The following is a 25,500-nucleotide window of genomic DNA, read 5'->3' as shown; positions in this document are numbered from 1 at the left end:
ATAAATTACAAGAGGGAGAATTACTTTTTAGCTGGAGAGTAAATTTGGATAGACTTGAAGCAAACTATTGTTTGAGCAAGATCAAAAGGTTGGATAAGTTTTGGAGTTACGAAGGAAAGATATTCCAGGATTGTATCTGTAGCAGCACAAACAGATGCTATAGAAAAATGAATTTCTGAGTTTCTAGTATGTAGGCTGCACAGAAGGTAGAGTTTGTGTGTGTGTGTATGTTATATATATGTGCTGAATGAGACTAGATAAGAATCTAGGGTAAGGGAGCTTGACTGTTAGTTCAAGGGATTTGTTCTGTATTGAAAAGGCAGCAGAAAGCCATTGAAGACTTTGAAGTGGAGCAGAAGCACATCATAGTCTACTTGGGCAGAAACTGAAGGTGGGCTATCAGCAGGGCAGCAGTTAGATTATTGTAATAATCTTGATGAGACTGGATGAGGGCTGAGGGTAGTTTAGTAGTGATTAAGATGAGGTAATAAATATGTGAGATCCTGCTGGATCAATCAATATAGGACTTGGCAGTTAATTGATATGGGGGTGATAAAAGAAGAAGGAGGCTCCAGAAAGTTTGTGAATTACTGGCCCATTAGACATTAATACTTTTTATATGGAGCTTTAGAATTCATAAAACACTATTATATCTGAAAGCTTTCGTAACTCTGTAAGTTAAAGTTATAGTAGAATTATCCTTACTATGGATGAGGAAATAAAGAATTTAGGGATTTTTCTGTGGTTAATACAAGAGTAAATGCAGATCTAGGCCTATAACTAGTCTTCCAGTTTCTTGGCCAGTATTTCTTTTATATCCTTCCTTGTGAACCTGGGAAGAAAAGCTCTGGCATCTAGTCCCAATGTCTTTTTGTTTTTTGGTTTTTTTTGTTGTTGTTTTTTTGTTTTTGTTGAGACAGAGTCTTGCTCTGTCACCCAGGCCGGAGGTGCAGTGGCATGATCTCAGCTCACTGCAACCTCCACCTCCCGAGCTCAAGCGATTCTCATGCCTTAGCCACCCAAATAGCTGGGACTACAGGTGTGGGCCACAATGCTCAGCTAATTTTTGTATTTTTAGTAGAGATGGCCAGGCTGGTCTTGAACTCTTGACCTCAAGTGATCCACCTGCTTTGGCCTCCCAAAATACTGGGGTTATAGGTGTGAGCCACTGCCCCCAACCGCCACTAAGTTTTTGAATGTGGACAAATTGCTTATTTCTTGGAGCTTTAGTCTCTCTAGATGCCCTTATCCTTTCTATCTTGCAAGGATACTTTGAAGATAAAATGCAATGTTTTTGGTTTTATCAACTCTATTCAGCAAATAATGAGCACTAAATACTATGCTTAGTACTGGGGGGCCACAAGATGTTTAAATTTTTTTGTGTGTTTCACAGATCAGAGGACAGGAAATGCAGATAAATAATTGTAATAACCGCAGTAAGTGTTCTAATACAAGTATGTACATTTGGCTCTAGAGTCATAGAGTAAGGGGCAGTCAGGCAATCAGTGAAGGCTTCCCAGGGAGATGGGAACTGAGTCCTGAAGCATAATTCGTGGTTTAATGGTAGTAAAATGTTAAACAAGGCAGAGGGTAAAATAATGCATCATCATCATCATAATACTAGCTGTTATTTGTTGAAAAGCTTATAATTCTGACCACATCTCTGCAAGATATTTTCATTTTATAAGTAAGAAAATAGGTTCAAAAGGTTGTGATTTGATCATAGTATTTAATGAAGTCAGTATGGTACATTAGGGAGGTACAAATAGTTAAGTATCACTGGACAGTAGCAAACAAGCAACAGAAAGGATAAAGATAAAACTGAAAAAGGGGCTCAAGTATGCTATATTCTAGATATTAAAAAATAAAAATAATAAAACTAGTGGTTTCATGACAGACAGGGGAGACTATTTTAACATATATGAGACAAAGGATTAATACCTAGTAAAATATGCCTAATTAAACATTGGTTACTATGTGGACCAAGATGTTTTCACTGTCAGTTCTCCAAAACATTTAAGGAAGATATAATACTAAGTTCAAAGAAACTCAAATAAGAGAGGAGGAGGGAGCACTTTCCAACTCATTTATAAAGCCATATATATATATACCTCCGATACTAGTATGTGACAAAGATTTTATAAAATATTAGCAAATGAAATCTAGAAATATGTAAAAAGGATAATACATGATTACTAAGCAGAGTTCATCTCAGAAATGCAGGATTGGATTTATATTTTAAAAGCTGTATGATTATTGTGATAAATGCAGAATAAGCACCTGACAAAATTTAGTAACCATTCAGAGTGAAAAACTGTTAGCAGGCCGGGAGTGATGGCTCATGCCTGTAATCCTAACACTCTGGGAGGCCAAGGCGGATGGATCACCTGAGGTTAGGAGTTTGAGGCCAGCCTGGCCAACATAGTAAAACTCCATCTCTACTAAAATTACAAAAATTAGCTGGGCGTGGTAGCATGCACCTGTAGTCCCAGCTACTCGGGAGGCTGAGGCAGGAGAATTGCTTGAATCCAGGAAGCAGAGGTTGCAGTGAGCCAAGATCGCACCACTGCACTCCAGCCTAGGTGACAAAGCAAGACTGTCTCCAGAAAAAACAACAACAACAACAACAAAACTATTAACAACTATGTCCTCAATCTGTTAAAGAGTATCTGTGAAAAACCTACTACTAAAATCATGCTTCATGGTGAAATATGAAATACTCTTCCCAAAGATTGGGGGAAAAGCAAGAACATCCATGCTCTTCATTCTTATTAACATTGTACTAGAAATCCTAGCTAATGCAGTAAGGCAAGAAAAAGAAATAAAATATTTGAAAATCAGAAAGGAAGAAGTAAAACTGTTTCTATTTGTAGTTGACGGTGTTTGTTTATGCAGAAAAACCCAAGAAACCTAAAAAATAACTATTAGAACTAATTTATTTAGCAAGACATAAGGTCAGTATACAAAAATCATTATATTTTTATATACTTGCCATAAATGAAATTTTAAAAATTTCATTAAAAATAGCTTTAAAAAACCATAAAATACTTAGAAATAAATTTAACAAAAAATGCGTAAGACCAGTATCTTGAAGACCGTAAAACATTGCTGAGAGAAATTGAAGAAAACCTGAATAAAAGAATATCTACCATGCTCATGGACCGGATGACTCAGTGTGGTTAAGATATCAGTTCTCGGCCGGGCGCGGTGGCTCACACTTGTAATCCCAGCACTTTGGGAGGCTGCGGTGGGTGGATCACTTGAGGACAGGAGTTCAAGACCAGCCTGGCTAACATGGTGAAACCCCATCTCTACTAAAAGTACAAAAAAATTAGCCAGGCGTGGTGGCGGGCACCTATACTCCCAGCTAGTCAGGAGGCTGAGGCAGGAGAATTGCTTGAACCCAGGAGGCGGAGGTTGCAGTGAGCTGAGATCGTGCCATTGCAATCCAGCCTGGGCAACAAGAGTGAAACTCCATCTCAAAAAAAAAAAAAGATATCAGTTCTCCCTATATGCAGTTCCAATCATAATACCAAGCAGGCATTTTGTAGAAAATGCAAAGCTGATTACTAAAATTTATATGGAAACACAAAGGACCCTTATTTACAAAGAAATTGTAAATAAGAAGGGCAGAGTTTGCAGACTTACGTGAATTGCTTTGGATACTTACAATAAGACTACAGTAAACAAGACAGTATGTGTGGTGAGTTGAATAATGTCCCCCCAAATTAATGTTCACCTGGACTCTCAGTATGTGGCTTTATCTGGAAATACAGTCTTTGCAGATGTAACTAGTTAAGATGAGGCCACACTGGATTATGGTGTACCCTAAATCAATGACTGGTGTCCTTATGAGAGAAGGAAAGGACACAGAGACAAAGACACTGAGGGAAAACGCTTATATGATGATGGAGTTAGAGATTGGACTGATGTATCTGCATGCCAAGGAACCCCAAGGATTGCTAGAAGCCACCAGAAGCTAGGAAGAGGCCAGGAAGAGCCTTAGAGCCTTCATAGGGAGCGTGATACTACCAACAACTGGTTTCAGATTTCTAGACTCCAGAACTGTGAGATAATACATTTTTGTTGTTTTAAGCCGCCTGGTTTATGGTTCTTTGTCACAGCAGCTCAAGGAAATGAATACAATATGATACTGACATAACAATCAAATTGATCAGTGGAACCAAGTAGTAAACCCAGAAACAGACCCATGTTTATACAGTCATTTGGTTTTCAACAAAAGTGCCAAAGCAATACAACAAGGGAAAAGAAGTGTCTTTTCAACAAATGGTGTTGGCGAAACTGGATTTCCATGTGGGCTTAAAAAAAAAAATTGCCCCTTCCCACATACTATACATAGAAAATAATTCTAAATTCTAACTGAAAAAGCAAAAACTATAAAGCTTCTAGAGGAAAACATCTTTGTAGCTTGGGAGTCAACAAAGATTTCCTAGGACCTACAGCTTTTATAGCTAATGGGAAACCTTAGCTATAAAAGAAAAAAACTTATAAATACTTGTGACGAAAAGACATTAGGAAAATAGGCAAGCTAAAGACAGGGATGCCAGGCGCATTGGCTCATGCCTGTTATCCCAGCACTTTGGGAGGCCAAGGCAGAGGGATCGCTGGAGTACAAGAGTTCAAGGCCAACCTGGGCAACATAGGGAGACCTTGTCTCTACAAAAAAAAAAAAAAATTAATTAGCTGGGCATGGTGGCACATGCCTGTGGTCCCAGCTCCTTGGGAGGCTGAGGTGGAAGGATCTCTTGGAGGCCAGGTGTGGTGGCTCACACCTGTAATCTCAGCAGCTTGGGAGGCTGAGGTAGATGCATTGCTTGAGCCCAGGAGTTCAATACCAGTCTGGACAACATGGCAATGGTCTCTATTAAAAATCCAAAAATTAGGCCGGGCATGGTGGCTCACACTTGTAATCCCAGCACTTTGGGAGGCCAAGGTGGGTGGATCACGAGGTCAGGAGATCAAGACCATCCTGGCTAACACTGTGAAACCCCGTCTTTACTAAAAATACAAAAAAAACATTAGCTGGGCGTGGTGGCGGGTGCCTGTAGTCACAGCTACTCGGGAGCCTGAGGCAGGAGAATGGCGTGAACCTGGGAGGCAGAGCTTGCAGTGAGCCAAGATCGCGCCACTGCACCCCAGCCTGGGCAACACAGGGAGACTCCATCTCAAAAAAAAGGAAAAAAAAAAAGTCAAAAATTAGCCAGGCATGTTGGCACACACCTATAGTCCCAGCTACTTGGGAGGCTGAGGGTGACAGGATTGATGCCTGGGAGGTCAAGACTGCAGTGAGATGTGATTGCATCACGACACTCCAGCTTTGGCGACACAGTGAGACCCTGTCTCACATAAATAAATAGAAATAAATAAATTTTAAAAGACGGAGAAATATTTGCAAAATGTTTATCTGACAAGGGACATGTATCCAGAATATATAAAGAACTACAATTGAAAAATAAAAAGACAGCCAACCTCGCTAGAAAATGAGCAAGAGTTTGAAAGGATTTCACAAAGGAAGGTATACAAATTGCCAATAAGCACATTAAAAAATGCTTGATATTATTTGTCACTGGAGAAATGCCAGTTATAACTAGAATAAGATATTAGCCTGCAGGCACTAGAAAGACTAAAAGATCAAATGTAGGTAGCGATATGGAGCAGTTGCAACTCTCATACTTTGTTGTTGGGAGTTTAAAATGTACTACAATGTTGGAAAAAGGTCTGGCTGTTTTTTAGAAAACTGAACATATACTATTATGTTCATTACCCATTAATTTCATTTCTTTCTGTACCTACCTATGAGATATGAAAATATATGCACACAAAAAGATTTGTAGAAGAATGTTTATAGCAGTTTTACTTATAATAGCCAAAACCTGGGGACAGCCCAGGTATCTATCAACAAGAGAATGAATAAACAAATTGTGGATGTATTCATACAATAAAATAATTTTTGTATTTTTAGTAGAGATAGGGTTTCACCATCTTGCCCAGGCTGGTCTTGAACTCCTGACCTCAAGTGATCCACTTGGCTTGGCCTCCTAAAGTGCTGGGATCACAGGGGTGAGCCACCGTGCCTGGCGTGAACTCTAGTTGCTGATATGCAAACTGAAGTGATGGGGTGGAATGCTTGCAACTTACCTCAAAACGCATTAAAAAATGCATTGATATGTGGTCAGAAGAATGGACTGATGACAACATGACAAAAGCCAATATAAAATGTTAATCATAGAAACCAAATAGTATTTGGGTATTCAGTGTACAGTTATTTTAACTTCACCATATTTTTGAAATTTTTAAAAATGTTGGGAAAAATGGTTCTCAAAGGGGAATGATTACAAAAATTATTGTACTTCTCTACTTTGGAATACTGTGTAGCATTTGTCATTGTATAATACGGAAAGACTTTTTAGGCTTTCTCTTAAGGCAAAAACAAGTTGTAGAAAAATATAATATTTTAAAAATTAAGGTAACACAAAACTGTGTGTTTATATGCACACACACCTAAGTTCTCAGAAGAAGTTTGGGGAGGAAATATGCATCTGTTTATATCTGAGAAGAGGATATCTTGGCAGTGGGCTTGTGGGTAATATTTCTTTTCTTTTTGTTTACGTTAATTTTCTTCAGTGAAAATACATGACATTTTAAAAAACATTTTGCCTTTAGTGATGTAAAAAATGCCTTTTTTGTCATATTTGGTGAGAAAAAATACGAAATTGAGCAACATAATTTCAACTGATAAATGCACCTATGTATGAGGAAAAAGAAACTTAGGTATAAATATTGGTTATGTTACTATTAGGAACATAGTTGATCCACCCACCTCAGCCTCCCAAAGTGCTGGGATTGCAGGTGTGAGCCACCACGCCCGGCCAGGAAATTTTTTTTTAAAGAAGCATTTCAGACATATACAAAAATAAAATGGGGTAATGAACCTCCCTGTTTCCATCACCCATCTTCAGTATTACAGGCTCATGCCTGTCATCCCAGCACTTTGGGAGGCTGAGGTAGGTGGATCACCTGAGGTTAGGAGTTTGAGACCAGCCTGGCCAACATGGTGCAACGCCATCTCTAAAAATACAAAAATTAGCTAGGTGTGGTAGTGTGTGCCTGTAGTCTCAGCTACTCAGGAGGCTGAGGCAGGAGAATCGCTTGAATCTGGGAGGTGGAGGTTGCAGTGAGCTGAGATCATGCCACTGCACTCCAGCCTGGGTGACAGAGTGAGATGCTATCTCAAAAAAAAAAAAATATATATATATATGTATATGTATATATATATATATATATATATATATGGACCATAGGATTATGAGGATATTTCCTCTTTGCTATTTAGGTTTTGGAGTGGTGTACTTCTTATTGAAAAATTGTCTAAAATTTCACATCCTAGACGTTTCATATAGATTTTGATTTTTTTTATTAAAGAGGATTGTTAGTAACTTTTCACAATTTTATTAGGATCTAACTAGGTTTAGACCAATAGAGAAAATGGAGCAGCTTGTGCTATTTCTTATATTCATTGATTTGTGATTGATTTTTTTTTTTTTTTTTATTTTTTATTTATTTATTTATTTTTTGAGACAAAGTCTCACTCTGTCGCCCAGGCGGAAGTGCAGTGGCACGATCTCGGCTCACTGCAACCTCTGCCTCCCGGGTTCAGGCAATTCTCCTGCTTCCGCCTCCCAAGTAACTGGGACCACAGGCATGTGCCACCACGCCTGGCTAATTTTTTGTATTTTTAGTAAAGATAGGGTTTCACCATGTTAGCCAGGATGGTCTTGATCTCCTGACCTGGTGATTTGCCTGCCTTGGCCTCCCAAAGTGCTGGGATTACAGGCATGAGCCACCACGCCCGGCCTGATTACTTTTTTAAAGCTGTTTGCCCTAAACTGTTTGAAAAAGATCTATGGAAATATTTTCTTTTATTGAAATAACACTGGTCTTCTCATTTTGCGAGCTACAGATTTCACTTATTAATTCAAAGTTCAGTAGTCAATATTTAATACTTTCCATATGTCAGGTATAGTACTTAGTCATGTATAAATATGTCTTTCATAAATATTAGAGCACATTTAACAGATGTATGTAGTTAATCAGATATTCAAAGAAAGAAGAAATAAGTAAATATCTCTTTTCTATTTGGATGTTTGTAGATATTTAAATATTTATAATGTTTTGATGTTTGGCAGATTTAGTTCCTTTATTTTAGTAGCTTGTTTCTATTTGTGGAGAGAAGAAAAAAAAATAGCCTGTCCACAGTCACTATGATGTGGTTGCAGTTATTACTGCCCTCCTAGGTTAGGGCTGATGTATTGGGGGTCACAGGGAGAGGATAGGGCTTTGTGCCATGAGATTCATAAGGTCAGTGACCACGTCTGTTAACTGTTTACTCTTCTGTCATCTTCTGGCACAATTCCTGACACATAATAGTTCCTCAGGTATTTGTTTATCAGCCAATCGAATGAATGAACAGATCTATAATCTAAGGAAAGGAGATAGGCAAAATAGCAGTATAATTTTGAAATTTATTGTATCAATTTTGACTGAAATATATGTATAATATATATTACATATATATACAGCCAATTTGTGGGACTAGAATAAAAAGTTGCTACACACACACACGCGCACACGCACAGATCAAAACACTTGCTGTATGTAATTATCTATGCAGACTATCCAGTAGAGGGCAGGGTTTTACTTGTGGGAGAATTTAATACAACTTTCTTTTTTTACCATCACGTAAATGCTTACCTCCCTTATAATCATCATTATCATCATAATAAGTAATATGTTTATTTTTCTTTAATTGTTATAGAAGATTTGACCAATGGCTCTTGCTTTTCTTGAAGTTAAGAAATGATGTACATCTTAAATAACTTTTCCCTACTTGCATCCCAGTTTGCATTGTACAGGTTATAAGGTCATGGTGATATTTTAGATTATGCATTCCATCTCAAACAGTAGTTTAGTCGCTTATGTTCTTAAATGACATTTTTAGGTTCCCTTTTTGTGTTTCCAAAGCAGCATTAGACATAGGTCTGGAGTGTTGACAGTTGTGAAGAAGTACAGTGCAATAATGCTTCATCAGATAAATAAGCAACATTGTAAAGCTTGTCAGCAGAGCGCTGCAGTAGCCACTCATGTCAGTTTTAAAAGACAAAGATGGATACCCAAAGGAGACGTGTCAGCCTGTTAAGACACTTAAGGTTTAATATCTTTAGGTTTAACATGGTTGAATAGGCACTTCTCTCTGTCCTTCCCACTAATTACAGTGAAAAACAGGGGACCTTGTATGTAAAACAAACATAAGACTCTGAAAGGTAGAAGACCACTGACCAGCAGGGACTATGGGACCCTAGGAGAGTACATGGCACCAAAGTGGTATCAGTAAAGACCTAATGGGGAGCTTGAACTCTCACCCCAACCCAGCACTATCAAGGTACCTCTCTCACTTTCCACTTTGGGTACTAAAGGCTGACTGGGGAACATGAATTTTTACCCTCAATTGCTGGTAATGAAGTAGCTATCCCATTCCCCTGCTGGCACAGTATCACAGAAAGCCTGCTCTGGCTGAAGATTTAAATAAGATCTAAAGATTTCTAATACCCCAAATATCCAAATTTCAACAAAATGTCCCTCATGACCAGAAAAGAATCAGGAAAATCTCAACTGAAATGAAAAATGAACATCAATAGACACCAGGAGAATACAGATGTGAATTGTCTGACAATTATTTTAAAGTAGCCATCACAAGAAGGCTGAGCAATTATAAACATACTTGAAACAAATGAAAAAAACAGAAAGTCCCAGCAAAGAAAAAAAAAAAAACTATCCAGAGAAACCAAATGGAAATTTTAGAACTGAAAAATAAAATAACTGAATTTTTAAAATGGAATAGACAGGTTTAATGGAGAATGGGGATAATAGAGGAAAGAATCAGTGAACTTGGAAGAAATTAAGAGAAATTACTCAGTCTGAACAGCAGTGAGAAAATAGATGAAAAAACAAAACCCAAAGTTTAGATATAACATTTGTGTCTTTGTATGGACAGAAAGGGAGGGGAAAGAGGGTGGGACTGAAAAAATATTCAAAGAAATAATGGCTGAAAACTTCCAAAATTTGACAAAAGTCATAAATCTACAGATTCAAGAAGCTGACCAAAACTTAAGTAGGATAAACCCAAAGAAATTCATACCAAGACATACTATAATTACATTTCTTAAAACCAAAGGCAAAGAAAAAATCTTGAAAGCAGCAAGAGAGAAATGACACAATGCCTATACAGAAAAACAGTTTGAATGACAACGGATCTCTCAGCAGCAAACATGGAGACCAGAAAGAAGTGACACAAAATTTTGAGGACTAAGGAAAGAATTGTCAACCCAGAATTCCATATCCAATTAAGATATTCTTCAGAAAGGAAGAGGAAACCACAATGTTCTCAGGTGAAGGAAAACAGAACTTGACATCAGTGAACCTAACATAAAGTAATGTCTAAAGAAATTTCCTGAAACAGAAAAGAAATTATAAAAAAAAAGGAATCATGGAACATCAGGAAAGAAGAAAGAACAACAAAGAGTAAAAATATAGTAAATATAATAGACTTTTTAAAAACTTTTTTGAGTGTTGTAAATTATGTTTGACTTTTTTCACTGTTTTCAAATATTGTAAAATAGTTATCAATGTATGTAGAGGAAATATTGAAGATTATAAATGGAGAAGGGTAAAGGAATTTAAAGGAAGGTAAAGTCTACACTTTACTGGAACTGGTGAAATGTTGACACCAGTAAATGTTGGTAAGTTATATGTAATGCAGTCCTTCAGCAGCTACTTTAAAAAAAATCTATTCAAAGAGATGCAGTCAGAAACATTTTAGATAAACAAAAATAGAATTTTAAACTATGTTCAAGTAACCCATAAGGAGGAAGGGAAAAGAAAACAGATAAAAGAAATAAAATGAAATAACAGATTTAAGTTTCAACATATCAAAGACTACATTAAACATAAATGACCTAAATTCATCTATTAAAAGACAGATGTGCAGAGTGAATTTTAAAAATGACACACTGTGCTGTTTACAGGAAGTGATTTCAGACAACAATATAGATAGGTTGAGACTAAAGATAGCTTTATTTATAATAGTACAAAACTGAAAACAACCAAAGTGCCTCTCAGTAGGTGAAATTGCTAAACAAACCATGGAATATTATATAATATTATATTCATACCATGGAATTCTACTTAGTAATGAGGAGGAGTGAACTATTGATACTTGCAATAACTTGAATGCCTTTTAAGGGCATTAAGCCATGTAAAAAAAGTCAATTTCAAAAGACTTGTATGTTTCCATGTAGGTAACATGGCAAAATTTTTCAGCTGAAAAACAAATTAGTGGGTGTTAGGAATAGTGAGAGGAAGTAAGCTGAGTGTGACTATAAATGGGTAGCATGAGATCTTTATTGTAGTGGAATGGTTCTGCATCTTGATTTTGGTGGCGATTACAGAAATGTACGTGTGATAAAATGGCATAGAATGATACACATTGTACTGGTATTCCTGGTTTTTAGTATGTTATAGTAATGTGAAATGTAACCATTGAGAGAAACTGGGTGAGAGGTATACTGTACTGTAACATCCTGTAAATCTATAATTATTTCAGAATACATAGTTTTAAAAAGCAAAAAGGCCTGTATAGTCCTAGCTGCTCAGGAGGCTGAGGCAGGAAGAGATTTTTTGAGCCCAGGAGTTCAAGGTTACAGTGAGCTGTGGTCATGCCACAGCACTCCAGCCTGGGCAACAGAGCAAGACCCTGTTTCTATTTAAAAAAAAAAAAAAAGATAAATTATAAACAGGAAGAGTTTGAATATTTTAAACAAGTGCATTAATATATTTTATACATTTTCATACATTTCAGATATAGAGAAGCCAGTATCTTTAGTGCATACCTGTAAAATAGTAGAATGTCATCTATGAATATATGATTTTTTAAAAATTTAGTTTTTTTATTTTTAAACAAATCCCACTTTAGAAGATTAGGATTTAGCTCTTATTCTCACTTTCTCCACTACCATGAATGCAAACCTCATTTCTACCTCCGCATTTTCTCACTATAGTTTTCATATTCATTTCAATTACATCAGTAGTTTTTTTTCAGTTGGATAGTATAAACACTATTCATATATGGGCTGTGATTGCTTTTCCTCTCTTAAACAACTTTTTGTTTTCTCCAGAATTAATAATTGTCTTTTGTTTAATTTTCTGTATGCTTATGACTAATTGAATTTCCAACTCTCTGAATTACAAATATCCTTCTGTTCATTCTGAATGTGTTTATTCATTATCTTAATTTTAAAAGAGAAGTAAACATAGGTTGGGTTTTAGAGTTTTGGTGTAAAGAAAATTCTTAGTGTTAGAATTTACTGGCAAAATCAGGGCAAATATTCTTTGTTACTTTTTCTATTTACACACATACCCTGTCCAGCTGCAGATAAACAAATGGTTTTACCTTTATTTCAGTTTAGTTCCTGATTTTTGTCAAGAGTCTGTTTCTTCATCGATTCCAAACATTGGTCACATAGGGAAGTAGGAAGAGCTGTGGCATAGAGACCAGAACACTTAGGTTCTTGTTCTGATTTGGTTTTAATTGACCTCAATGTAGGATGATCAGGTAACCTCCTTGGCCTCAGTTTTCTCTGTAATAATGACAAGCTCAGACTAGATTATAACTGAGGCCTCTTCTAGTTAAAATGTGATTTCAAGTAGATAAAGTATTTACTTCAGTCCTGACTGTATATGTAGTATCTCTAAATTAAGAGTGTTGTCATTTCCAGTACTGTTAAAGAAATACCCTGATGTTTAGAAAGACATTAGATTAAAAGGTGTTATAGAGAGGGGAAATTTTATAAAAGACAAAAATGGACCATGCATGGCATCTTCGTTGTGCTTCAAATTTTTATATGGGAATTGTGGTTTTCACTTTCCAAGGGTGTCTGGAAAAGAGAAATTCTAAGACCATCAGAAACCTCATTGTTTATTACCCAACAGATTAGATTTGACCCATAGAGTATGCTCTGAAGTAATTAATGTGGCTTTTATGGAGATTTCTTCAATTGTAGACCATTGAAACTAGATGGGTCCTTGGGGGCTTCTCAGGAAGTCCTTGGTGTCTAGCAGTTTCTAGTTGATATAACCAAGGGCAGAATGTACTGTTTTCCATTTGCAAGTGTTTTTACTTTATTGTGAATGTTGTGTGAGGGATATTTGATATTTGGGATACTTACATTTTTTTTCAGAGGGCATTAAGGTGAATTGCCTTAATGCCAAATATACATTTGGAAATGAATTTGTAAGTTTATTTGTATACACCTGTTGATGCATTTGTACATGTGTTTGGTGATGCTGATAGGGTGCCACTTTATGGGGTTCCATGAAAAGCAGATATGTAATTTAATTTCATAACAAACATATTCATTGGTTATTATATTTACTGGTTATTGTTATTCACATAACTTATTTTATTGGTTTTCAGGTACTTGAAGAAGCAGAAGCTCAACATTTATATCAGTCCATCTTGCCTGATATGGTGAAAATTGCACTCTGTCTGCCAAATATTTGCACCCAGGTTAGTGGATGTAGCTTCCTCAGTAGCTTCCCTGAGACTGACAATTGAATTTCCCTTAAACTCGAATGGCCAGGGTCACAGAGAGAGAGAGAGACAGACAGACAGACAGAGAGAGAGAGAGAGAGAGAGGAAGAGAAGAGAAGAAATGGGAAACAGTTTTTGCCAAAGAGTATAGTAATTTTGCTGTATTAAGGAAAAGGTTAGAGGGTAGAGAGTACTACAAAAGGACATTAAAAATGCAGCATTCCATTTCTCAGCTTCTGTTTACACTGTTGAAGCTTGTTTACTTTGACTTTTTTCTCTCTTTGTTTAAATAACCTCTAACTTTAAAAAGTATTCATTATTTCAAAACATACTAATGGATTTGGAATAGCGTATTTTCTTTTTCTTTTTTTTTTTTACTGTAATAAAATTGTTCTATTTAAATGTCACCTTGGCTACATTAAAAGGCTGAATTTTCCAGGGGTTTTATTATTTTTTTTTTATTATACTTTAAGTTTTAGGGTACATGTGCACATTGTGCAGGTTAGTTACATATGTATACATGTGCCATGCTGGTGCACTGCACCCACTAACTCGTCATCTAGCATTAGGTATATCTCCCGATGCTATCCCTCCCACCTCCCCCCACCCCACAACAGTCCCCAGAGTGTGATATTCCCTTTCCTGTGTCCATGTGATCTCATTGTTCAATTCCCACCTGTGAGTGAGAATATGCGGTGTTTGGTTTTTTGTTCTTGCGATAGTTTACTAAGAATGATGATTTCCAATTTCATCCATGTCCCTACAAAGGACATGAACTCATCATTTTTTATGGCTGCATAATGTTCCATGGTGTATATGTGCCACATTTTCTTAATCCAGTCTATCATTGTTGGACATTTGGGTTGGTTCCAAGTCTTTGCTATTGTGAATAGTGCCGCAATAAACATACATGTGCATGTGTCTTTATAGCAGCATGATTTATAGTCCTTTGGGTATATACCCAGTAATGGGATGGCTGGGTCAAATGGTATTTCCAGTTCTAGATCCCTGAGGAATCGCCACACTGACTTCCACAATGGTTGAACTAGTTTACAGTCCCACCAACAGTGTAAAAGTGTTCCTATTTCTCCACATCCTCTCCAGCACCTGTTGTTTCCTGACTTTTTAATGATTGCCATTCTAACTGGTGTGAGATGGTATCTCATTGTGGTTTTGATTTGCATTTCTCTGATGGCCAGTGATGATGAGCATTTTTTCATGTGTTTTGGCTGCATACATGTCTTCTTTTGAGAAGTGTCTGTTCATGTCCTTCACCCCCTTTTTGATGGGGTTGTTTGTTTTTTTCTTGTAAATTTGTTTGAGTTCTTTGTAGATTCTGGATATTAGCCCTTTGTCAGATGAGTAGGTTGCAAAAATTTTCTCCCATTTTGTAGGTTGCCTGTTCACTCTGATGGTAGTTTCTTTTGCTGTGCAGAAGCTCTTTAGTTTAATTAGATCCCATTTGTCAATTTTGGCTTTTGTTGCCATTGCTTTTGGTGTTTTAGACATGAAGTCCTTGCCCATGCCTATGTCCTGAATGGTAATGCCTAGGTTTTCTTCTAGGGTTTTTATGGTTTTAGGTCTAACGTTTAAGTCTTTAATCCATCTTGAATTGATTTTTGTATAAGGTGTAAGGAAGGGATCCAGTTTCAGCTTTCTCCATATGGCTAGCCAGTTTTCCCAGCACCATTTATTAAATAGGGAATCCTTTCCCCATTGCTTGTTTTTCTCAGGTTTATCAAAGATCAGATAGTTGTAGATATGCAGCGTTATTTCTGAGGGCTCTGTTCTGTTCCATTGATCTATATCTCTGTTTTGGTACCAGTACCATGCTGTTTTGGTTACTGTAGCCTTGTAGTATAGTTTGAAGTCAGGTAGTGTGATACCTCCAGCTTTGTTCTTTTGCCTTAGGATTGACTTGGCGATGCGGGCTCTTTTTTGGTTCCATATGAACTTTAATGTAGTTTTTTCCAATTCTGTGAAGAAAGTCATTGGTAGCTTGATGGGAATGGCATTGAATCTGTAAATTACCTTGGGCAGTATGGCCATTTTCACGATATTGATTCTTCCTACCCATGAGCATGGAATGTTCTTGCATTTGTTTGTATCCTCTTTTATTTCCTTGAGCAGTGGTTTATAGTTCTCCTTGAAGAGGTCGTTCACATCCCTTGTAAGTTGGACTCCTAGGTATTTTATTCTCTTTGAAGCAATTGTGAATGGGAGTTCACTCATGATTTGGCTGTCTGTTTGTCTGTTGTTTGTGTATAAGAATGCTTGTGATTTTTGTACATTGATTTTGTATCCTGAGACTTTGCTGAAGTTGCTTATCAGCTTAAGGAGATTTTGGGCTGAGACAATGGGGTTTTCTAGATACACAATCATGTCGTCTGCAAACAGGGACAATTTGGCTTCTTCTTTTCCTAATTGAATACCCTTTATTTCCTTGTACTGCCTAATTGCCCTGGCCAGAACTTCCAACACTATGTTGAATAGGAGTGGTGAGAGAGGGCATCCCTGTCTTGTGCCAGTTTTCAAAGGGAATGCTTCCAGTTTTTGCCCATTCAGTATGATATTGGCTGTGGGTTTGTCATAGATAGCTCTTATTATTTTGAGATACGTCTCATCAATACCTAATTTATTGAGAGTTTTTAGCATGAAGGGTTGTTGAATTTTGTCAAAGGCTTTTTCTGCATCTATTGAGATAATCATGTGGTTTTTGTCTTTGGCTCTGTTTATATGCTGGATTACATTTATTGATTTGCGTATATTGAACCAGCCTTGCATCCCAGGGATGAAGCCCACTTGATCATGGTGGATAAGCTTTTTGATGTGCTGCTGGATTCGTTTTGCCAGTATTTTATTGAGGATTTTTGCATCAATGTTCATCAAGGATATTGGTCTAAAATTCTCTTTTTTGGTTGTGTCTCTGCCTGGCTTTGGTATCAGGATGATGCTGGCCTCATAAAATGAGTTAGGGAGGATTCCCTCTTTTTCTATTGATTGGAATAATTTCAGAAGGAATGGTACCAGTTCCTCCTTGTACCTCTGGTAGAATTCGGCTGTGAATCCATCTGGTCCTGGACTCTTTTTGGTTGGTAAGCTATTGATTATTGCCACAATTTCAGCTCCTGTTATTGGTCTATTCAGAGATTCAACTTCTTCCTGGTTTAGTCTTGAGAGAGTGTATGTGTCCAGGAATTTATCAATTTCTTCTAGATTTTCTAGTTTATTTGCGTAGAGGTGTTTGTAGTATTCCCTGATGGTAGTTTGTATTTCTGTGGGATTGGTGGTGATATCCCCTTTATCGTTTTTTATTGTGTCTATTTGATTCTTCTTTTTTTCTTTATTAGTCTTGCTAGCGGTCTATCAATTTTGTTGATCCTTTCAAAAAACCAGCTCCTGGATTCATTGATTTTTTGAAGGGTTTTTTGTGTCTCTATTTCCTTCAGTTCTGCTCTGATTTTAGTTATTTCTTGCCTTCTGCTAGCTGTTGAATGTGTTTGCTCTTGCTTTTCTAGTTCTTTTAATTGTGATGTTAGGGTGTCAATTTTGGATCTTTCCTGCTTTCTCTTGTGGGCATTTAGTGCTATAAATTTCCCTCTACACACTGCTTTGAATGCGTCCCAGAGATTCTGCTATGTTGTGTCTTTGTTCTCTTTGGTTTCAAAGAACATCTTTATTTCTGCCTTCATTTCGTTATGTACCCAGTAGTCATTCAGGAGCAGGTTGTTCAGTTTCCATGTAGTTGAGCAGTTTTGAGTGAGATTCTTAATCCTTAGTTCTAGTTTGATTGCACTGTGGTCTGAGAGATAGTTTGTTATAATTTCTGTTCTTTTACATTTGCTGAGGAGAGCTTTACTTCCCAGTATGTGGTCAATTTTGGAATAGGAGTGGTGTGGTGCGGAAACAAATGTATATTCTGTTGATTTGGGGTGGAGAGTTCTGTAGATGTCTATTAGGTCTGCTTGGTGCAGAGCTGAGTTCAATTCCTGGGTATCCTTGTTGACTTTCTGTCTCGTTGATCTGTCTGATGTTGACAGTGGGGTGTTAAAGTCTCCCATTATTAACGTGTGGGAGTCTAAGTCTCTTTGTAGGTCACTCAGGACTTGCTTTATGAATCTTGGTGCTCCTGTATTGGGTGCATATATATTTAGGATAGTTAGCTCTTCTTGTTGAATTGATCCCTTTACCATTATGTAATGGCCTTCTTTGTCTCTTTTGATCTGTGTTGGTTTAAAGTCCGTTTTATCAGAGACTAGGATTGCAACCCCTGCCTTTTTTTGTTTTCCATTGGCTTGGTAGATCTTCCTCCATCCTTTTATTTTGAGCCTATGTGTGTCTCTGCACGTGAGATGGGTTTCCTGAATACAGCACACTGATGGGTCTTGACTCTTTATCCAACTTGCCAGTCTGTGTCTTTTAATTGGAGCATTTAGTCCATTTACATTTAAAGTTAACATTGTTATGTGTGAATTTGATCCTGTCATTCTGATGTTAGCTGGTTATTTTGCTCGTTAGTTGATGCAGTTTCTTCCTAGTCTCGATGGTCTTTACATTTTGGCATGATTTTGCAGCGGCTGGTACCGGTTGTTCCTTTCCATGTTTAGTGCTTCCTTCAGGAGCTCTTGTAAGGCAGGCCTGGTGGTGACACAATCTCTCAGCATTTGCTTGTCTGTAAAGTATTTTATTTCTCCTTCACTTATGAAGCTTAGTTTGGCTGGATATGAAATTCTGGGTTGAAAATTCTTTCTTTAAGAATGTTGAATATTGGCCCCCACTCTCTTCTGGCTTGTAGGGTTTCTGCCGAGAGATCTGCTGTTAGTCTGATGGGCTTCCCTTTGAGGGTAACCCGACCTTTCTCTCTGGCTGCCCTTAACATTTTTTCCTTCATTTCAACTTTAGTGAATCTGACAATTGTGTGTCTTTGAGTTGCTCTTCTCGAAGAGTATCTTTGTGGCGTTCTCTGTATTTCCTGAATCTGAACGTTGGCCTGCCTTGCTAGATTGGGGAAGTTCTCCTGGATAATATCCTGCAGAGTGTTTTCCAACTTGGTTCCATTCTCCCCGTCACTTTCAGGTACACCAATCAGACGTAGATTTGGTCTTTTCACATAGTCCCATATTTCTTGGAGGCTTTGCTCATTTCTTTTTATTCTTTTTTCTCTAAACTTCCCTTCTCGCTTCATTTCATTCATTTCATCTTCCATCACTGATACCCTTTCTTCCAGTTGATCGCATCGGCTCCTGAGGCTTCTGCATTCTTCACGTAGTTCTTGAGCCTTGGTTTTCAGCTCCATCAGCTCCTTTAAGCACTTCTCTGTATTGGTTATTCTTGTTATACATTCTTCTAAATTTTTTTCAAAGTTTTCAAGTTCTTTGCCTTTGGTTTGAATGTCCTCCCGTAGCTCAGAGTAATTTGATCGTCTGAAGCCTTCTTCTCTCAGCTTGTCAAAGTCATTCTCCGTCCAGCTTTGTTCCATTGCTGGTGAGGAACTGTGTTCCTTTGGAGGAGGAGAGGCACTCTGCTTTTTAGAGTTTCCAGTTTTTCTGTTCTGTTTTTTCCCCATCTTTGTGGTTTTATCTACTTTTGGTCTTTGATGATGGTGATGTACAGATGGGTTTTTGGTGTGGATGTCCTTTCTGTTTGTTAGTTTTCCTTCTAACAGACAGGACCCTCAGCTGCAGGTCTGTTGGAGTACCCTGCTGTGTGAGGTGTCAGTGTGCCCGTGTTGGAGGGTGCCTCCCAGTTAGGCTGCTCGGGGGTCAGGGGTCAGGGACCCACTTGAGGAGGCAGTCTGCCTGTTCTCAGATCTCCAGCTGCGTACTGGGAGAACCACTGCTCTCTTCAAAGCTGTTAGACAGGGACATTTAAGTCTGCAGGGGTTACTGCTGTCTTTTTGTTTGTCTGTGCCCTGCCCCCAGAGGTGGAGCCTACAGAGGCAGGCAGGCCTCCTTGAGCTGTGGTGGGCTCCACCCAGTTAGAGCTTCCCGGCTGCTTTGTTTACCTAAGCAAGCCTGGGCAATGGTGGGCGCCCCTCCCCCAGCCTTGCTGCTGCCTTGCAGTTTGATCTCAGACTGCTGTGCTAGCAATCAGCGAGACTCCGTGGGCGTAGGACCCTCCGAGCCAGGTGCGGGATATAATCTCGTGGTGCGCCGCTTTTTAAGCCCGTCGGAAAAGCGCAATATTCGGGTGGGAGTGACCCAATTTTCCAGGTGCCGTCCGTCACCCCTTTCCCTGACTCAGAAAGGGAACTCCCTGACCCCTTGCGCTTCCCAAGTGAGGCAATGCCTCGCCCTGCTTCGGCTCACTCACGGTGTGCGCACCCACTGACCTGCACCTACTGTCTGGCACTCCCCAGTGAGATGAACCCAGTACCTCAGTTGGAAATGCAGAAATCACCCGTCTTCTGCGTCGCTCACGCTGGGAGCTGTAGACCGGAGCTGTTCCCATTCGGCCATCTTGGCTCCTCCCCCCGGAATAGCGTATTTTCAAAATGGCTTAATATGACCCACTCCTTCCTCACCCTCCCCCAAATTCTATAACAAATGAGTTAATGATACTTTCTTAACTTTTTTTGAGACAGAGTCTTGCTCTGTCACCCAGGCTGGAGTGCAGTGGCATAATCTTGGCTCACTGCATCCTCCCCTTCCTGGATTCAAGCAATTCTCCTGCCTCAGCCACCCAAGTAGCTGGGATTATAGGCATGTGCCACCATACCCGGCTGTTTCTTTTTTTGGAGTGCAATGGCACAAATCCCAGCTTCCTGCAACCTCTGCCTCCTGGGTTCAAGCAATTCTTGTGCCTCAACTTCCCAAGTAGCTGGGATTACAGGCGTGCACCACCACACCTGGCTACTTTTTGTACTTTTAGTAGAGACGAGGATTCAGCATGTTTGCCAGGCTCGTCTCAAACTCCTGACCTCAGATGATGCCTTGGCCTCCCAAAGTGCTGGGATTACAGGTGTGAGCCACTGTGCCAGCCTTAACTTTTAAAAATAAAGAATCCTGTATTTTATTTTGTTTGGAGTACGTTAATTATATATTGCTACATAACAAATTATGTCAAAATTAATGGCTTAAAACAATAAACATGTATTATCTCACAGCTTCTGTTGACTTTGGGAGCAGATTAGCTGACTGAGTGGTTGTGGATCAGGATTTCTCTGGTGGTTGCAGTGAGGATGTCAGCCAGGGTTTCAGTCATCTGAAGACTTGCCTGGGGCTGAAGGACACACCTCTAAGTTGGCTTACTTACAGAGCTGTTGGCAGAACGCCCTGACATGGGCCTCTCTATAGGCTGATTGATTGTCCTTATGACATAATAGCTAACTTCCCCAGAGCAAGGAATCCAAGGAAGAGAGCAAGGAAGCTGCAGTGTCTTCTATGACCTATTTTTCTCAAGGTACCTAGCATCACTTCTGCTGTTTTTCTGTTCATTGGAAGCTAGCCAGTACCCAAGGGGAGGGGTGTTAGACTCCACCTGTTTTTTTTTTGTTTGTTTGTTTGTTTTTGAGACTGAATTTCATCCTTGTCCCCCAGGCTGGAATGCAGTGGCATGATCTTGGCTCACTGCAACCTCTGCCTCCTGGGTTCAAGTGATTTTCCTGCCTCAGCCTCCTGAGTAGCCGGGACTACAGGCGTGTGCCACTACACTCGGCTAATTTTTTTGTATTTTTAGCAGAGACGGGGTTTCACCATTTTGGCCAGGCTGGTCTCGAACTCCTGACCTCATGTGATCCGCCCGCCTTTGCCTCCCATGGTGCTGAAATTACAGGCATGAGCCACCGTGCCCAAGACTCCACCTCTTAAAGAGAGGAGCATCAAAGAATTTGTGAACGTATTTTCAAACCTCCACAGGGTTTGTTTTGTTCATAATTTTATTCCTGTGTTTCTCACAACCGTGCTTGAATTTGCCTTTGTCTTTTATTTCTAGGGCCAACACCTCTTGCTGCATGGCTGCTAGCCAGGGTTCTGCTAGCATTTTACTCCACAGGGGCCCTATGGACATTTGGGTGGAACAATTTCTGAATGTGTATAATGGTCCCATGCGTTGCAGTATGTCATTAGGACACCCCAAAAACCACAAATAGGGTCACTGGGGCAACCAGAAAACAACGCATACATGTCCAAATGCCTTCTTGGACTATGCCACCTTCAGTTGAGACCCATGAAATGTTTTCCAGTGTGATGTTTTCAATTTTATGTAACTTTAATTTCACCTCAGTAATGCATTGTGCCTGAAATAAGTTTTACTATTGGGCAGGGGAAATATATTTTAAAACATATCTTCTTGTTTCTGTTGGAAGTTATTTGCTTGATCATATTCCATGTTTGTTCTTTTTCCTTTCTCTCCTTACTTAGTAAAATCTCTCCCTACCTCCTAGGTATGCCTGTCTGTTACTTCCCCTGTGAAGCCTTCCCTGCCTCCCAGGCAAGGTTCATCCCTCTTGAAGCACTCAAATCATTGTTTTGTAATTCTTGTCATTATATATCTCTTGCCACTGGATTATAGTCTCCTTAAAGGGAGATCCTCTTTGTGTCCCTGGTTTGCATGGTGCTTAATTATATGCTTTTTGAATTCAATATGTAGTTCATAATCAATAATAGGTAGTAGGTAGCCTTTGGGTGTGGGCCATTTAATCCTCTTCCCCTCGTGCATATGAGAGTTTCCATATTTTATTTAATGAGAAATTTTTGTTCAAAGGTATCTAACTTTGTAAGCTATAACAAGTCCCTTGGAACCAAAATCAGACCCCTGAGTCCTCAGCTTTTTGTCCTGGCTTCTCCCAATGACTTCCTTCTCCATTAGCATATCAACGGGGAGAGCATGGAAATTCTGTGCTTTGCCCCCTATTGAAAAGTCAATCTCTGCTGTGAAAGTTAAGATTTTTATTTGAGATCAAAATACGTCTTGTGGCAAGTTAAATTGTATATGTTGGTGTTTAATAATTTATCACATTGAAGTACTCTAGGCCAAATCTAAAGGGTAAATTTTAGATTTATCAAAATAAAATTAAAGGAAACAAATTTGGTCAGGAACTTTTTGAAATATCTTGGTTCACAGTAACCAGCCTCTTATTTTGTTGAGCCAATTGCTTGACAGTAAGATTTACATCTCCTGATTTCTCCAAATAATGAGTTTTTAGGCATTTCTCCTCACCAAGAGAGGAGAAATCATTAACTCTATTTAAAATTATACTATTTGTTTATTTGGGAGACAAGAAATGTTTGTGTTTGAAGTCCATTAAGCCTGAAATCTTTACTATTAATTTTTAAAATCATTTTTCTGAATAACTTCGTAAATGGTAGTTAAAAACTCATTTCTTCCTAAAACCAAGCAGCACTTTGCTTGAAGCCATTGATGCACTGTCACCTTTTCTAAACTCGTTGCTTGGTTGTGAACAAATGCACGGGATGGAAAATGGAGATCAATATGAGCTCTCTATTTTTCTCAGAAATGGTGATTGCTAAGACCTGAAGGGGAGAGAATTTTGTATAACATAGTGAAAATATTCTTTACCTTTTGCTTATTTGTTTACCTTTGAATTTTTCCAAGAGAAATAGTTGAATTGCAAGTTTAATCTGTTCTTTTTTCTGGCAAACTCTTATTCTAGCAGTGGTGTGTACTTCTGTACTTAGAAAAGCGTTCATTATTCAGCACCGCAGTTTTGGTTTGTCTTGCCTGCCCTTTCCTCAGGTTCATTCTGGGTGTCCACTCCTGAGATATGATCAGGACAGTTTGCTCTAGGCATGCTATTTTGAGATGAGTGCAGTTACCCGAAACTCTTAGTTCTGGGTGTTACTGAAGGGGAGAATGAAATGCATCTCTAAATATTCTGTGGGAGCATTTTGAAACTTAACAGCTGAAGGATAAACTGGTAGTTGGTGTTTGATTTTATCAGCATGTCTTTAAAAACATAGTTTAATATTTAAAATATGTTGACAAAAAGAGTCAAACTCTGTAAAATATTTGAAGAGATTTATTTTGAGCCAAATGGGAGTAACCAGTGGCCTGTAACACAGCCCCAGGAGATCTGAGAACATGTGCCCAAGATGGTCAGGCTTGGCTTTATACATTTTAGGGAGACATAAGACATCAATCAATACATGTAAAGGGGGCTTACAGGTCTTAGGTAGATTCAAAGATTTTCTGATTGGCAATTGGTTGGAAGAGTTATTATCCAAAGACCTGGAATCAACAGAAAGGAATATCTGGGTTAAGATAAGCGTTTGTGGAGACCAAGGTTTTATCATGTGGATGAAACCTTGTAGCAGGCTTCAGAGCTTTTATCAGATCTAAAAAGGTACCACACCCTTTCTTAATTCTCACCTGGAAAGGAATAGGGATTCTTTACAGAACGTACATTTTCCCAACAGACAGCTTTGCAGGGCTATTTCAAAATATGTCAAAGAAATATATTTTGGGGTAAAATACTTCCATTCTTTCAAGGTCTGCTATCTGTCATGTGATGCTATACTCGAGTCAGGCTGGAGTTGAGTCTTATTATTATAAAAAGATTTGTTTCATCAGTTTTAAGGTCTCTGTTTTCTTGTTAATGCTGGTCACTTGTGCTGAATTCTAAAGTGAAGAGCATATAATGAGGCGTGTCAGACCCACACTTCCTGTCATGGTGTGGACTAGTGTTTCAGGTTAACTTTGGAATCCCCTTGGTCGAGAGGAGGGGTTCATTCAGTTGGTTGGGGGGCTTGGAACTTTATTTTTGGTTTACAAACAGAATAAAACCCACTGAACACAATACTCAGGTCGTGTGGATTATACTGACAATAAAAGGTAAGTGAATTTGGTGGCATAACTAGAAGACATTTTAGACATAAAAGATTTGAAGGAAAAATGTCTTACATCTTCCTTGACTTGGAATGTTTGGTTATGTAAGAAATGTCTTATCTTTTTACAACTTATACATGTCCGTATGGTGGTTTTTACATGTTCTATTAATAGCTTTAATGAAGTTAGATTTGATTCTTATAAAGAAATTGTGAGTATGAAGTGTAATTTGGAATAAGAGGGTTAAGACTTATTTGTTGAATTATCTTAGATCATTTTATTGAGGACTAAGAAAGATTATTCTGGCCAATAATTTTTAATATAAATAAGAACAAAATTTAGCTTAAACAATGTTATATATTTTTGTTTCATCTTTTGTTTTAATTTTTCATTACATGGGCAATGTGTTTTTATTTACTTGCTGAAGCAATCTTGTTTTTCACTAATAAGTAATGTTTTATATTCTCTTCACTATCATTATTATTGATTAGAAATCTGCAGTTTGTCAAATAAGTGCATTTTCTGAATCATCCCTGATAAACTGCCCTTGACTTTTACAATATTGCTGATTTAAGGATTCAAGAATGGCCTGAAATTATTTCTGCCTTAATTTAGCAAATGCAATTTGGTGCCTCTGCTTTTGAAATTGCTAAACTAATTATTGCTCTTCTCGTCTGTATTTTTTTGTTTCTTTTATCAGCCAATACCACTCCTGAAACAGAAGATGAATCATTCCATCACAATGTCGCAGGAACAGATTGCCAGTCTTTTAGCTAATGCTTTCTTCTGCACATTTCCACGACGAAATGCTAAGATGAAATCGGAGTATTCTAGTTACCCAGACATTAACTTCAATCGGTATGTTTTCAGAAAACACCTCTTTAACAATAAAAAAGACAAAGGTGGAAGGAACTAATAATATTTTTTGAATGAATTCCATAGGCCAAGCATTTTGTATGCAGTTGTCTTATTTAATTTTTACAGTACTTAAGTGACATTTTCACCATTTTGCAGGCAAGGTGATTAAAGTTCATTGAGGTTAAAAGAAC

The 25,500-nt window shown here is 38.3% G+C and overlaps 1 protein-coding gene across 16 annotated transcripts in view; it reads left to right on the top strand.

The window, feature by feature from the left end:
* Positions 1-25,500, top strand: part of PARG (poly(ADP-ribose) glycohydrolase) — a 129,717-nt gene that overhangs the window by 43,036 nt on the left and 61,181 nt on the right. For all 16 annotated transcript variants that reach the window (XR_010159733.1, XR_010159730.1, XR_008537386.2 and 13 more), the window contains 2 exon segments: positions 13,550-13,642; positions 25,152-25,309. Coding sequence is in view for 11 of the 16 variants with exons in the window: in XM_063817542.1 (XP_063673612.1) it covers positions 13,550-13,642; positions 25,152-25,309 (251 nt within the window). In the remaining 5 variants the exon portion in view is untranslated.

Source organism: Pan troglodytes, chromosome 8 (assembly GCF_028858775.2).
Source record: "Pan troglodytes isolate AG18354 chromosome 8, NHGRI_mPanTro3-v2.0_pri, whole genome shotgun sequence".
Taxonomy (NCBI): Eukaryota; Metazoa; Chordata; class Mammalia; order Primates; family Hominidae; genus Pan; species Pan troglodytes.
This window is presented reverse-complemented; position numbering and strand designations above follow the sequence as displayed.